This window comes from Anguilla rostrata, chromosome 3 (genome assembly GCF_018555375.3).
Source record: "Anguilla rostrata isolate EN2019 chromosome 3, ASM1855537v3, whole genome shotgun sequence".
NCBI classification, from domain to species: Eukaryota; Metazoa; Chordata; class Actinopteri; order Anguilliformes; family Anguillidae; genus Anguilla; species Anguilla rostrata.
Genome location: NC_057935.1, coordinates 7,807,493 through 7,823,228, shown reverse-complemented (window position 1 = coordinate 7,823,228; position 15,736 = coordinate 7,807,493). Strand labels below are relative to the sequence as shown.

Below are 15,736 nucleotides of genomic sequence, written 5' to 3'. Positions count from 1 at the left end.
TCAACAGCTTCTGTAATTATAAAAAAAAGTGCTTGTCCCAGATTTCTTAAATCTAAAAACTTGTAAGTGTTAAAAGTAAATTAATTAATTAAATAATTAGAACGATACTTGGAAATAGCATTCTGAATAATTTTATGTAATAGACTGAGCTTTATTTGAGCGACTCTGAAAGTTAGCCATCTTAAATTCTTTAAATGCACAGATGAGTCCAGGTGGGTTTGTGGGTGGAGTTTAAGAACAACTCTTATAAGAGGTTTCAAGTTATTTTTTTTTTTTTTTGAGATGTTAACGAGTACAGAAAACCATGAGGTACAGGCATAATCAAAATGGCACTGTACAAGTCTGACAGAGTCTTCAGTGTTTCTGTCATGGTTCTGTGTTTCCGTCTCTATCTTTCCTTGTTGGGCCGCCAGATGGCGGCACTTCTGTTTTGTGTCCTGCTTGTACCCTGTTTAATTGTATTATTGTTATCAATTGTTCAATTATTGTTTTTTGGTTGTCTCGTTTTCCCTTCCCTCTCTGTGGCCTGATTGTGCATTGTGCCCTGCTGTGTCTCGTCAGTGTCTTGTCTATTTAAGTTCCCTTCTCCCTGACTCAGGTGCTGCATCCTTGTTTGTGTGTTTGCGGGTGCCTCTGATTGTGTTCTGCCCCACCTGTTTCCTCTCAGAGTAGCTTCCTGTGTTTTTGCCCACTTTCTGTTGTTACGTGCTTTTGGATTTTTGGATTTTCTTTGTCTCCAGGGTTTTGAAGTTTTTTTTTTTTTTCTTTTTTTGAGAGTTGCCCTGCGAGGCTTTTTGTTCCCTGCTTTAGTTCCTGTTCTGTTTAGTAAAGTTTTTGTTCACACCATTTGGAGTTTGGAGTTTTTCCCCCTCACTCTGCGTTTCGGTCCTAATCCCCCATGCACCCTGACAGTTTCTTTGTCTAGAAAACTGGATATTCTGGTTAAGAATTAGATACTTTGGTAAATTTTTTCCTAACACCTTAAAGACCATGGGTTGACCTATCATACACTGAGCGCAGAACACACTGACAGCTGCCCTTTACTCCTGAATTTGGCAGGGCTGTGCCAGTGATTGAATGTACGTTTGGAATGTTAAAAATGTGTTTCAGATATGTGGACCGGTCAGTTGGTACATTGCAGTAGAGTCCCCCGGAGGTCAGTGGCGTGCTCAATTTTGCGCGACATCGCAGCGGCAGTGTAGTATGATAGTCAGGGAACTGACCGTTTGTTTGCGGGGGACTATAATTATGAAAATGAAACTATGCAGTCTCACTTCTTTTTGATATCGCAAGTATATCAAAAATGGTGTAGAGAGGGTAAAAAAAGCCCATGAGACACTGCTGTCCCGAAGCTGTTAATGCCAGAACCACGTGACCGCTATTATATTGAACAAACCAATCAAACGTTTTTGTTTGGTTGGGTACACCAAAGAGGATGGGTTTATTTTTAACTTGTTGTACATACTGTTGTGCACAGTGACCCATTCTTCAGGGGCTTAAAGAGCTTGACTCCCGATGAACTGATTATTCAGTAGTTGCACAACTTGTCAATATTTGGTTATTACTTATCTATGGCAGGGCAGCCAAACCATGTTCCTGGAAAATCTACCATCCTGTAGGTAGGGTCACTCTAGCCCTGCAAAGCACGCCTCATTCAGCAGCTAGAGATCTCACTGAGCTGCTGATTAGTAGAATCAGGTCTGCAAAATTAGGGTTGACATGAAAACCTGCAGGACGGTGGATGTAGGGGAACAGGGTTGGGCTGCAAATTGCTTTCAAAGAGCTTTCCTACTGTCAAGAATAGCTTCTGCTAACCCTGATGAAATGGTTACGTTGCGTCATCATATTAGCCCATCATATCAGCCATAATTTTAGTGTTGGTTGTTATTGGCGAGTTCATTAGCGGCTGAAATCTTATCGTGCAACCCTTGTTTGGTGGATTTTTCTAAAATCAGATGGAATTTTAAAGCTGATTTAGGCCGCCCAGTGGTGTCACTATTGATTTGAGTAGCCTATCATCCACGTGCTATAGCACAGCCCTTTCCTGTGTTTGGGGGTAATGCTTGCTGCCTGAGAAAATCCAACATGGAAGAAAGCAGTTGTGAAAACCCTGGGGGGATGCATGTACAGGTATTCCTCACCTACTGGGATCAGCTGAAATGTGTTCCTGAGGGCCACTGCAGTTATGAGTGGCCAACATGTGAATGTCATGGCAGGTAGACAAGTCTGTGGATCAGAATCCACAGGTGCTTATTTAGTAGCCTTCACATTTCTGTCATCAGTAGTCAGTTGCCATTGGTATTCTTTACTGGATAAACTTTGTGAGTTTACTGTACTTGGCAATTTGTTGGGGCTTTTGCGTTTGGGAGACTACACAGAGGCCTTCTAGTTCTTTCATTATTGTTTCTTCAACTGCAACTATAGCTTCTGCTTTGCTTGGCTAGCGATGCATGGGAAGGGATATGTACACCATTAAAGGGGAATTCCACAAATATATTAACAAAAGTATGTTTCTTTATAAGCAAATAACATCAATATTATGCTATTTATACACCATGCCATGAGCAAATACAAAATAAAATTTGTATTAACACTTTAGTATTAACACTATGTTTTCAGATGCAATAAGCAATTAGATGGACAAACCATGCTTTTGCAATCTCATTTACAGCATGTCTTGCAGTACTCATTGTGTCAGTGAGCATCACTGCAAAAAGTTTAAAGTAATTTCAATGCTCTACATTAGTAGGAACAAAATTTAAAATCCCAGCCTGTGTGATGCTCAAAAATGGCACAACTGGCTTAAAGAAATGACTGGGCATCATAACAAAAAATATTTAATATTTTCAATTTTCAATGATGTAGGCTATCAGGGGATAATCATGCAAATCTGTAGGCTGACACACTGATGCTATATTTGTGATGTGATTCATATTTTACAGTGATTTTCACATTGTGACTCAAATAGCTTGACAAAGAAATAGGGCTGCAAATGTTGCTAAAATATGCAATCAATTCATCCAAAAATAGGATCACTATTGCACATCTTTACCACTACATACATCTTCTGATAGTATGCGACACCATCAATTTTGACAAACGGGCACTGGTGGAGAGGTTTAATCTGGGTAAATCTCTGAGTAAGCCTGCTGGCAATGATGTATCATTGACAGTGTAAGGCATGCATTGATGAAGTTGTTCACACAACGTGCATAAGATGGCTTTTCACATAACATTTCTGTGATATCTTTCTGCTCCAAGGGTAGTCTCCAGTGAGCGTCATGCTGTGTCACACAGTCACTCAATGTCAAAGCAAGTAGCCTCAACAAACTCCATGCGCTAGGCTGCCTTTTGTTTCAGACTGTGAAAAATTATCTGGTATTGTCGTGACTGGTTTATCCAGTTTATCGAGGGGACCATTTCTCTTGGTAGGTATCCTCCCGTTCAGACCAGGAAGTTTAAGGAAACCCTTACACCGTAGGGACTTTAGCAACCGGGCTAGTGATTAAGGTATTACACCCTCCAATAAATTGTGCATAATATCTGGAGGTAAACCATTAACCACGTGGAAACTACTAGTTTTCCGGAGTTAAACAGGGAATTCTTTTGAGTGCTGTGCATTCTTGCCTGAGAGGCACCTTATTCAACCACAGCAGCATCGTAGCTGTATTCATCTACTCATGCTGTGCATGCAATTCATCGGCATCAAAACGTATTCTGGAGTTGACCTCTTTTACGAGGGCAGTGTCTCCAAAGGCTTTCCACGTATGGACCAAATGAGGCATTTAAGTCCCCAATCTGATTGCTGTTCTGAATGTCCACACAGATGTATGCCATTGCACCATGCAGCTTCTCTGAAATTCCAGGAACTCGTATGCCGTCAGTTTCGAGAATAGCTACTTCTGCATTTATCACCTTGGCTATACTACAAAAGCCACTCTTTCGAACATCTTGTGACTTGCACATGGCAAGGAGTTGCATGGCAGGCTTTTGGACTTGCCTTTATGGTGCAGAAGGCTTAACATTGTGTTATCATCTGAATGGAATGTTCAAAAAATGTTTGAAAATACAGGGTGCTCTGCAAATATTTCCCCGTCTTGGAGGCCTGAGAGGAGTCTTTTCACTGTTCTTGGTTTACCATCACAACCAGAGTACTCAAGTGGTTTAACAAATGGGGAAATTAGTATTCGTTTCTGTTCCACTTTGTGTCAACCTCTGTCAAGCTTTGTCGTAAACCATTATGGTGCATTCACAAATGTCCCCTGAAACTGTATTGTTTAGTTTGTGTTTTTCACAAACGTTTTTTTAAATCTCACTTAATGAGTCCATCAGACACATCAATGGCAGTGGTGCAGTCCTCTGTAATTGTTTCCATTGTGCTTGAAGGAGTCTGTTATATCTTTAGCACCTGTTGTCTACCTCTTATCAAAGTTGTATTTGGCGACGAGTGGCACAGTGGTAGAACGGGCTTAAGAGTCGCGTCGATCCGAAGCATGCGTTACCTGAGAGGTACTTACGTCATTGTTCAGATATCCACTGTAAAATGTACAATGAATGGTTCAAAGTTGTAGTCGCTGTAAGTTCTGTAAGCTGTAATTAATATAAGGAGTTTAGTTCAGAGCGTATAATTTGCAAACACTATAACACACCACTACAGATCATGTTAGCACAAGAGTCCCCTGATGGTAATTTGGGAATTGATTTATTTGTCAGCTTCCAAAGAGCAAAGTTCAGTTACCCAGTAATGGCAGGAAAAAAGTTCCTGTACTTCTTTGCAAAACACAGAGCAGCTACATACGGTAAGCCATGGGTATAAAATATTGTAATCCAAAGATAATCAGCCCGTAATTACCTTTGCCTATTTTCCCTAAAGGAGAATACGTGATCTGGGCCAGGAAATACAGAGGGGCGTTTGTGATTTACCACTGTAAATTTGAAACTACTCAAATGAAAGGAATGGAAATGCTGATTAAACTGACATCCAATAGTTAACCTAATTTAATGGTTATATGGTGGGAATTAAAAAGAGGTTATTGGTCAGTCAAAACTGGTTGTAACCAAAAACTTGAGTAACAAGGTTCAGCTGACATATAAATGCTGCCAAATTCAGGGGTACTAATATAATAATCTTTTCAATTTGAGGTGTAGTGTGTGTGTTGTCATTAGGACACTAGGTGTGTCCAGCCTTTCTAATTTGTTCATTGCACTTTTTCCAGTTATCCAATAAGCTATGTGTTTTCTCTGTTCAAATTGTAACAAGCGGAATGAATAGTCCTACATATATACTGATTTGTGGAAAGACATCAATTGGTAAATAAGATAATTAATTAATTAATTGACAAGAAGCAAGTAATTACAGTTTAGTAGGCACTCATCCATTTATACAGTTAAATTAACTGATGCAATTCAGGTTAAATGGGCCTACTTTGCTCCCAACCTGGGAATTAAACTTACAATTTCTCAGTTACATTCCCTAACAATGCACAGCCTATATTATAACCCGTTACTACACTTTTACCCTAACAATTTTAATTTAATAGGCCTACTTGTTTATTGATTTAAAGTTACTTTAAATAATTTAGAAAGCATTGGCTAGCAGTATTGTTTTGGAATACAGCGTGTTTATTTTGTGTTGGGTAAGGTAGCCAATATTGTTTATTGTAATTTTGATATCGGTATTTTTAATGGCAGGCCTACATTTTGCAAGTGTTGATGACTTGCAGTTCTTTGTAAGTGTGAGTAACTTGCCATCGTTGACGTTGAAAACGTGTGTTTCTTCAGATTGAACACTTGTCTAGGTTGTGTTTGTGTACGTGGAGGGGGATTTGGAGCGAACGGGAGCGCAGTGCCTTGGTGACAGCCTACGCTCGGTGGGTGATGCTGTTTGCCTCTGTCGCAAATTGTGTTTTGGTTGCGGTTCCCGGAGGTAAGCCACACCTATGGTCTGTAGGCAGAGTGGAACGTAACGAAGTAATCGTATTTTAAAACCTCTGTCTTGAAAGTATGCAGTTTCATACACACGGTAGGAAATGTGATTATGTGATTATATCGCGGGTAATATCGGTGCTGATTTTAATTCTTATAATTAATCCTAATGGTTCTTAAATTTCAAAAGGTTTAGCGTTTTTGTGTGATTTTAAAGGCATATTATTACAGTTTTAGAGGAACCGTACAGCTATTTTCTCGCTTCGACACTTCGTCTTCAAAAACATGTTCACTTTAAGTGGCGAAATAAGTGTTTTTCTATTAAACTCTGTGCTAGGGGGTCATTTCCACATAAAGCAAACTCTCACGTGGGGCTAATTCAGAATTTAGCTCAATAACTATCTACGGTAAGACTGTTCGATAAACACAATTTACTACGGTAGCATTTAAACTGTTAGCAACTGCAATTCAAATTTTATTTCCTAGTATCACTGCAGCTGCGTAGAACTCAGTTTAAGCGGGCTGCGCTAACTCCGGAACAGCAGTGTTTAAAAATAATAATAATAGTAATAATAATCATTAAATCGTAAACATGAATGAGAGAAAACAATTTTTTTTTTTACATTTGTGAACATAACTTTTTCGTTTACAATTCAGAAAAATGCGTTTGATTTTATTTTATTTTTTGATCACGAGAAACATTTCCACATCTACGCCTACGATTTTTTTTACGCGTGCGATTTTTTTCCCTATGCGTGCGATTTTTTTCCCTACGCGGATAATAGGCTTACTTTCGGCATTAAATTGACGCCATGCTTGTTTGTCAGAGGTGGGTGCGAGCAAGCAAGACACTTGTAAATTATCTCCATATGCATTATAAAATTTTCACTATGTAACCCAGTAATAAAACACCTGGTGTTCCTTAATAAACAAATGAAAATCATAGATGGTAATCTTAAACCTCTTTATGCTGAAGACTTAACCAATATCTAGTTTACTTGTTACTTACATATTTACATATTATTACATATTATTGTGAATCAGGCTTTGTATTTGTGAATTGCATTCTACATTTGCAAATGGTTTTCATTTTAAAACCATATAGGATATAGAGTCAGTATTTAAATTACATGTCAGGCTCAGTTCACCCAGTGCTTAACTCTGAACATTCATCATGGCTTTGCATACCCCACCTATGCTACTTTAAAAATCTGTATCTTCAAACTTATTTGCTATATGAAATGCTGCACATTGCCGACGCAAAGTGTAGGGGCCTCACCAGATAAGGCAATCTGTAACAGGGTTAATGCCAGTCAAGTTTAGCTGTGCATCTGGCAGCCAACTACTGTTTACATGCCTTGGTACTCAATGTACTTTATATTTGGAGTCATAAGTCAAAATATAGCTGCAAGCAGCGATGTCGGAGGTCATGCACCAAGGGTGAGCTGCTGAGCACTGAGTGCAACTCACATCTTTCAGAAATTTCTGCACAAACATAAACAAAGTTTTGTAACAATTTAGTCATCACACCACAGCTGTGCTGCTGGGGTGCACTGCATGCTTCAATGGGAGAGGGAGATAAGCGGTTTGCAAGGTCCAGTCCTTTGTGCCTCCCAGTCTGGCACATGCACACATGTGGTCCTTATGGTGGTGGAGCACCAGGCCACACAGCCAAAAGAGAGAAATCACAGGTGTAAATATGTAATTTCACAAAAATTGTAACCTTGTTTGACACACCTACTCACATACTTCAGCCAATGAGTGCAATATCAACAGCCAGAAAGGGGAGAACAACATTTGCGCACCACATACGCTGCATGGAAGCAGGCAACTTCCTGGACCGTACTCAAATGAATGAGACACACTAAAAAGCCTGGTCTACGGGTAATGTCAAATAGCCTACAATTAAATCGCAATCGCTCAAACATGTAATCGTTGTAATTGAGAGCTGTAACGTTACAATTCATCAGCATGGAAACAGTTGTATAAGTCATCAGTGTAGGCTAGAATTATAACGTTATGCTGTGTCCATGTATTTAATATGCTGTATCAACATTTGTTTGTTCTTGTGAAAGCATGTCTCTTTTCAAATCGTCCAAGAAGTCTCTAAGTGCATAACTAGCCCTACCTAGTCTGTGCGTTCAACTTCAACCTCAGTTCTTCCAACGACTTTCTCTTTGCCTCTCCCCTGCCTTCGCCTGACTCCTCAGCACTCAGTTAGCTAGTTTTTTAACTCGTTTTTTGCATGAATGAAAAAAATAACATAGCTAGTAATTTGTAGTTAGCAAGCTAGCTTACATTTTACATCAGAAAGAACGAGTGGGAGAACGGCAGCCGTGCAGCTGCTCGCTCCCGTGGGGGCACGCACGTCATGCATCAAGCATAATGGTTGGCTGGAAAGATGCGACCTGTTTTTTTTAAATGACTTTGCCTCTAAGTACAGATCAAGGATCAGATTTATTTATCTCAATTCAGGGCCAGTATATTATTTAGTATGGGTTATTTTGATATTTTATTAGGGTAATGGTTGTAAAAAGAAATTCCCACGTGAAGATAGTTTATGTTACGCAATTTACTGTCAGGATTGTTGGGGAAATACAAAGAAACTCAGGAACAAACGAAGGGGCCACGAGGGGCAAAACCACAAACTCAAAAACCAAAAGAAAAACAGAACAGAACACAGGCAGGGCGGAAATACGGGCAGGCTGAACACACACAAACAGGCGGAAACTCACAATCAGAAACATAAACGCAAGCAAACAGATACATACAAGGCAGAAACAAGCACAAGGAACCAGCACCTGAGTCAAGGGGACAAAGAACTTAAATAGACAAGACACAGGTGAACTCAATACATAATCAGACGAGAGGGAAGGGATAACGAGAGACAGGTGGGGACGATGATTAAATAACGAGACAAATAATGGAAAACAATACAATTAACACGGGAAACCAATGAGGGAATGAACAGAAATACAAAAAACTGAGAAGTGCCGTCAACTGGCGGCCCAAAAAGGAAACATAGAAACAAAAGACAGAACCATGACAATTTACTATCACGGTATTAGGTTGCGTTTATGATAGTACTATTTCATATTTGAATTTTATGGTATAACATTATACCGGTATACCGTCACATCCGGGGTAAACGGAAACTTCCAAAAGGCCCTCAATTTAAGGTTGTCATTTGCACCCCCGTAGTGAGTTCTGTTCTGCTCGTCTCCACGTGCACACGATTTACATTAATTGCAGATTTACTCAGTTTACTAATTCATTGAAGCCTGACTGTCTGAATTCTCATTTACTGAAAGATCCTGGTGACGAAGATCTCCTGTGCAACTTGGAGTCATTAGCAGGACAGAGGAAGCGCAAGAAGCACCTTGGCTGACCTGAGTGCAGTGAGTTATGTTTTCATTACGACCCTCTGTCGATTAGCTCAGTGAAGCATTGAAGCAGAGGTGCTTCCTCTCCTTTTAAATTCCAACACACAGAACTGGTGTTTATACACTGTGAATGGTGAGAAATGGGTGGCGGAACAGGACATCGCTTTGAGAATGATTGTTTTTTCAATAGAGAGCGCTGGGTGTAATTCCTCTGAGACAACTATTCACGTGTACTAGGTCTTCATTTTTCATTTTCTGTTATACCATTTTAAAAAGTACACCAATTTAAGTACCATTTTATCTTAGGTGTATTCGCAAATACACCAGTATGTACTTGGAGGTCAGTGGGCACTAAGCATAAGCTTTCATGTCAATTTTTAAAAATCACCAGATCAGAAATCCCATTGGTTTAATGCTGAGTATTAAATGGAATTGAATGGGATATTCATCATTGCACAGTTGTGGTGTTAGAAGCAATAACACATTTATGATTATATATGATTCACTGCCTCTTTGCAGATATCAAGAGAAAATGAACCTGAAAAGAATTGAAACTAAAGTCCTGCTTGTGATTTCTCCTGCAATTCTGTTTATCTTCCTTTTTTTGGTAAGTGCCCGCTTGTTTTGTTGTTTTTATCTGTAAAAAATAAATAATAATAAAAATAATGCTTTGCTAGCACATTGCAACCCCACGGTGTTCAGCATTCACAGTAAAATTTCCAGTGTTAATTTCCAGTGTTAATTGAACTCTGTGTTAATTCAACACTTAACAGATCTGGAGTGTGGGACCAAATGTTATGTGTTAAGAGTTGAATTGACACTGGACATTTTTACTGTGTTGTAAGAGTTTCCAACTTTGAGCAAGTAGATGGCAAACAGCCTCCAGCGTTAGAGCTACTTCTGTTTCAGCAAGTGCATAAACTGTTACTTTAAGCCTTTGTGTGTGTGTTGGACAGGGGTATACATTTGAATCAAATTTGCATATCTCCATTCTTCCAAAAAAATAAATTATTTGGAAAGCAATCAAAGTATGTTTTTAAAAATTTACTCAGAAGGCTAGTTATGGTATTTGAGTTAAATATATCTATATCTACTAAATATACTTGTAAAAAATGATTCATATTTTTGTTTTGATACACATAAGCAAAGACTGAATTGACCTTCCAAATATGTGCATGTTGTGTTTAAAATGTGATGCTATCTTTGCCTTTCCTTTTGTCCCACTGATATGATTGGGTATTAAAATTGGGTATTCGCAAGTGGCTGAAATATGGAGGTTAAGGAATAACTGACGGTACTTTAATAGCTAGGCCACAGATCAAACTTTTTTCGCCTTAATTCTCTGTGTTCTCCCTAGGTGTACAATTACAATATGCACTCGGAAGGTCCAAGAAAGCTGCCTGCTCCAGCAAATCGTCATCATTATCCCACCAACCTGGACTCAGTGGACGGCTCTGCTCCCGCTGAGCAGTCCACTGCCCAGGACGCCGCACAGAATCTACCTCCCAGCAAAGATGGTGTGAGTGACGTGGGGTCAGAGGAAAGGACATCGCTCCTGGCCGGCTTGTGGTGGCCACTGGACAATAAAACACTTACCTCTGTGACGGAGGCCACGGACGCAACCAAATGCTTCTACAAGGTCATCGACCTCCGGGAAAATTACACCGTCGGAAGCGTCGTCCGCGTCGTGCTGGTTGCCCGGGACGGGAACGGGAGACCCAAAACCCACGGCGGAGACTTCTTCCAGGCCAAACTGCACAATTCGGGGCTCAAAGCCAGCACCTTTGGCCCGGTGGTGGACCACCTCAACGGGACGTACACGGTCCAGTTCTCCCTGCTCTGGCCCGGCCCCGCCCGCGTCTCAGTCCGACTCATACACTCCAGCGAGGCGGTGCAGGTCATCCGCAGGCAGCGACAGCAGGACCCCGACAAGGTGTACTTCTTCGGACATTTTGTGGACGGGAGCAGGACGGAGCAGGTGCCGTGCAACGCGCAGCGGAGCCCCTGGCTCGTCGGGAACGGCACGGGGGGCTGCTGCCAGTACACGGACCCGGTCACGCGGGAGTCCTGGTTCTGCCGCCGACCGGCCTCTCTGCCCTGCTGGACGCTGACTTACCACAGCATGGGCAGCTACCGGGCCAAGCTGTCCAGCCTGGATGCCAGTGTTCTCCACGGGTAGGTCTCCTCAGTCATATTCATCACGTTACGTTACAGGCATTTAGCAGACGCTCTTATCCAGAGCGACTCACACACCTTTTTACACAGCATTTTTACATTGCATCCATTTATACAGCTGGATATAGACTGAAGCAATTGAGGTTAAGTGCCTTGCTCAAGGGTACAACGCTTGACCTTTTGGTTACAATCCCAGTTCCTTACCCACTGTGCTACACTGCCGCCCGTTGAATTCCCGTTATATCCATTGATCCGTTGTATTTTCCCTGAAACAGCGAAGGACAAAGGATGTTTAAAAAGGCAGGTGGGGTTCTTATGTTGAAGGATTACAGTTGTGTCTGGTTAGCCACCCATAGGTGTAAAGTATAGCATTACATTACATTACATTACATTCATTTGGCAGACGCTTTTATCCAAAGCGACGTACAAAAGTGCATTTTCATGATCGTAGACAACTGCTGAACACGGGTTCAGTAAGGTACAATTACTTAGTTTGTACAGCTATTTCTAGCCGAGAACAATGAACACTATCCTGGTCTAACATCTGCAAAGCCAAACTAGGCAGAAGAATAAGCTACAGTATTAGGACGAATACAATTTACCAAGAAGTGCAGGGATGGGGCAACATGTAACAAGTGACAGGAAAAGGGTTTTTTTTTTATTTTTTTTTTATATATATACAGCGTGGTGGTGGTTATTCTAGGTATAGTCTGAAGAGATGAGTCTTCAGGCCACGGCGGAAGATGGATAGTGAGGGGGAGGTTCGGAGAGGGACGGGGAGTTCGTTCCACCACTGGGGAGCTAGGGTGGAGAAGCTCTGTGATCCCTTTGGGCGGGTGGGAGGGGTTGCAAGACGCCCTGCTGCCGCAGAGCGGAGTGGTCGAGCAGGCACATAGAATTGAGTCATGTCCTGCAAGTAGATGGGGGCTGTCCTGTTGGCGGCAGTGTAGGCAAGGGTCAGGGCTTTGAATCGGATCCTGGCAGCGACCGGTAGCCAGTGAAGTGATCGCAGCAGAGGAGTGACGTGGGAGAATTTGGGGAGGTTGTAGATGAGTCGGGCAGCGGCATTCTGAATCATCTGTAGTGGCTGTATGGCACAAGCTGGCAGGTTTGCAAGGAGAGAGTTGCAGTAATCAAGGCGAGAGGTCACCGTAGCCTGGACGAGCAGCTGGGTAGAGTGCGTCGTCAGGTATGGTCGAATCCTCCTGATGTTGTATAGGAGGAATCTGCAGGACCGTGATGTTGCCTTGATGTGCTCCTTGAGGTCCAGTTGGTCATCCAGGACCACCCCCAAGCTCTTGGCAGAGTGAGAGGCAGTCACTGTGGTGCCATCAACCGTGATTGAGAGTTCACGAAGCAAGGAGGTCTTGTACAGGAAGAAGAGCAGCTCAGTTTTGTTGAGGTTGAGCTTCAGATGGTGGCTGGCCATCCAGGTGGAGATGTCAGCCAGGCAGGAAGAGATCTTATCATTGATCTGTGTGGCCGAGGGGGGGAAAGAAAAGAAGAGTTGTGTGTCATCTGCATAACAATGATAGGAAAAACCATGTGAATTAATGACTGAACCAAGAGATCTGGTGTATAAGGAGAACAGCAGAGGACCCAGTACAGATCCCTGCGGCACTCCCGTAACAAGTGGATGAGAGGCAGAGGCAGACCCCTTCCAGATGACCTGGTAGGTCCTATCTGCAAGATAGGAAGCGAACCAAGACAGGGCAGTCCCGGCAATTCCCATCCCAGCCAAGGTGGAGAGGAGTGTTTTATGGTTGACCGTGTCAAAAGCTGCAGACAGGTCAAGAAGGATCAGGACAGAGGAAAGGCGTGAGGCTCTTGCAGTGGCAAGTGCCTCCGTCACAGTTAGTAGTGCAGTCTCTGTTGAGTGCCCGGATTGGAAGCCAGACTGGTGAGGGTCTAGCAGGTTGTTCTGATGGAGAAAAGAGGTTAATTGTTTAAGAACTGCTCGTTCAAGGGTTTTGGACAGAAAGGGTAGAAGGGATACGGGTCGATAATTTGTTACATCGGAGGGGTCTAAGGTGGGTTTTTTGAGTAGTGGGGTAACACGAGCCATCTTAAAAACAGAGGGAACATGACCAGAGGAGAGAGAGGAATTAACAATGGAAGACAGATAGGGAAGGAGCTCGCTGGAGATGGATTGGAGAACTTTAGATGGGATGGGGTCAAGTGGACAGGTGGTTGCGCGATGAGAGGTGATGAGTTGTAATACATCGGAGTCCTCCAGCATTTCAAAGGAGGTCAGTGTGGCTGTGGGTTTGTCCTGGGGGGTTGGGGGGCTCACTGGATGGGTGAAGGAGTTCCAGATTGTAGCTACCTTTCCTTCAAAGGCGGCCAGAAAGTCATCTGCGGAGAGGGAAGAGGGAGGTGGGGGTGGACGAGGAATGAGGAGGGAAGAGAAGGTGGAGAATAGTTTACGTGGATTAGAGACACATGCACTGATCTTGGACTGGAAAAAAGACGTGAGGGCAGATGTAAAAGTCGCCAGCAGGGTATGGTATGCGGTCAGGTCATCAGAGGATCGGGATTTTCTCCACTTCCTCTCTGCAGCCCGCAATGATGTTCTGCTGGAGCGTAGTGACTCGGTCAGCCATGGGCAGGGGTGTGAGGAGCGTGCTGGCAGAGTCATCTTGCAATATTTAGAAAGTCCTTCATTTACATGTGTTTTTGTTAAGTGTTTATCTGTTTAATATTATCTATACAAACCTAATTATCTATTCACTTTTGTTATCTGGCTTTGCTAGCTAGCAAGCTAATGCTATAATTGCTAGTACAGCAGCCATTAATCCCTCGATATTGTAAATGCCCTCAAATTAAAGCTGACAGTCTGAACTTTAACCTCATATTCATTGCGTTATTTCAAATCCAGTGTGCTGGAGTAGAGAGCCAAAATTGTGTCATTGTCCTAATACTTTGCATTTAACTGTATATTGTTTGTACTGTTTGGAATTGAGATAAAGATTGTGTACACACACACATACATATATACATTGTATACATATATATATATATATATAAATAGAGACTATGAGGTGTATATATGTATACAGAAGGCTGTTCTGTGCTGCCTTCCCCTGAATGAAAGCCTCCTCCTGGTCTGCCCTCCTGAGTCTTACTCTCTGCCATGTGTACACCTAAAGTCAAATTTATTTCACTCTATGCCTCCACACATTCCCTGCTTTCTTCCTCATGGGACCACCATTATTGTCCACCAATGCAGGGGGGGACAGGCATAGGTGCTTCTGCACGGGCCTTTTTTAGCACATTACTATCGGCCACTGCCGGTTTTTTTTTTTTTTGGGGGGGGGGGAGGGGGCATTGACTGAGGTATGACACAGGAGTTCTAGGAACAAATGCAGGAACCTCATTAACATTAGTCTACTTTGCCAAGGAAACCAAACACCCAACACACTCTGCTCCGGGAGATCCTGCTTGTTCTATTCATAGCCCTGGAGATCTGCCCAGGAGGGGCCCCTTCAGTTCCCCTGCGCTCTGAGCCTCTACACCAATGAAACACTTGAGTTTATTCAGCTTCCCTCTTTCTTCCAAGAGTTTGTCATTAACCCGCTCGATTTTTTTAAACAATTCATTTACCAATGTGCACATAGGGAGACTGTTTCGTGGGCAGTCCACCAGAAACTGAAGACATTCACCTTTATTGTTGACAGTATTGTCCCAATGCGTTGGTCACTCCCACAGAAAGTACCCACCATGTTGAGAACCACCCCATCTCCTGAACGCAGTTTCCCGCCTATTTCCTCATGAGGATGCCCCCACTACAAAACTTAAGAGTATTTCAAATACTTTTACTTTGTGTGTTTGGGAGATAGCAGTGTGCCAAGCTCACCAGATCCAAGTTCCGGTGTTGAAACTCTTTTGAGTAAATGTTGATCAATAATTTAACGTTCTCCTTTTCAGCTCCAGAACAAATATCATGGTGCCTGGAAGGGACTTCGAAATCCATGTCTTGCCCCAGGATGAGAAAATGAGTAAGTCTGAAAAGGGCCACACACCCCAGGTGGTTATTTTTGTGCTATTGCCTGCCTATAATTTGCTATTTTCCGTATAGGCTGTGGAAGGAGTCCACTTATTCAGGGGTTATTATATCAGGGTTGGGGTCAGGTCCATTTCAGTTCAATTATGGAGACACACTCGCGCTTCAGCCAGCTTGGTCAGAATCCCGGTGCTCTCGGTAATAGACGCACAGATCAGCAAAGACACTCTGGGTAGCTTCACTTAAAAGG

The 15,736-nt window shown here is 42.4% G+C and overlaps 1 protein-coding gene across 12 annotated transcripts in view; it reads left to right on the top strand.

Annotated features, from left to right (window-relative positions):
- The window catches only part of LOC135250031 (NXPE family member 3-like), a 28,793-nt gene that overhangs the window by 8,065 nt on the left and 4,992 nt on the right, over nt 1–15,736 (top strand). For 4 of the 12 annotated variants that reach the window (XM_064325849.1, XM_064325845.1, XM_064325841.1 and 1 more), the window contains exons 2-5: nt 9,237–9,323; nt 9,828–9,915; nt 10,666–11,483; nt 15,411–15,481. In XM_064325849.1, coding sequence (XP_064181919.1) covers nt 9,841–9,915; nt 10,666–11,483; nt 15,411–15,481 — 964 coding nt within the window. In that variant the 5' untranslated portion in view covers nt 9,237–9,323; nt 9,828–9,840. Of the gene's footprint in view, nt 1–4,739; nt 5,736–5,761; nt 6,023–9,236; nt 9,324–9,827; nt 9,916–10,665; nt 11,484–15,410; nt 15,482–15,736 lie in introns of those variants that run through there. The other 8 variants (XM_064325843.1, XM_064325839.1, XM_064325840.1 and 5 more) reach the window with 8 other exon arrangements.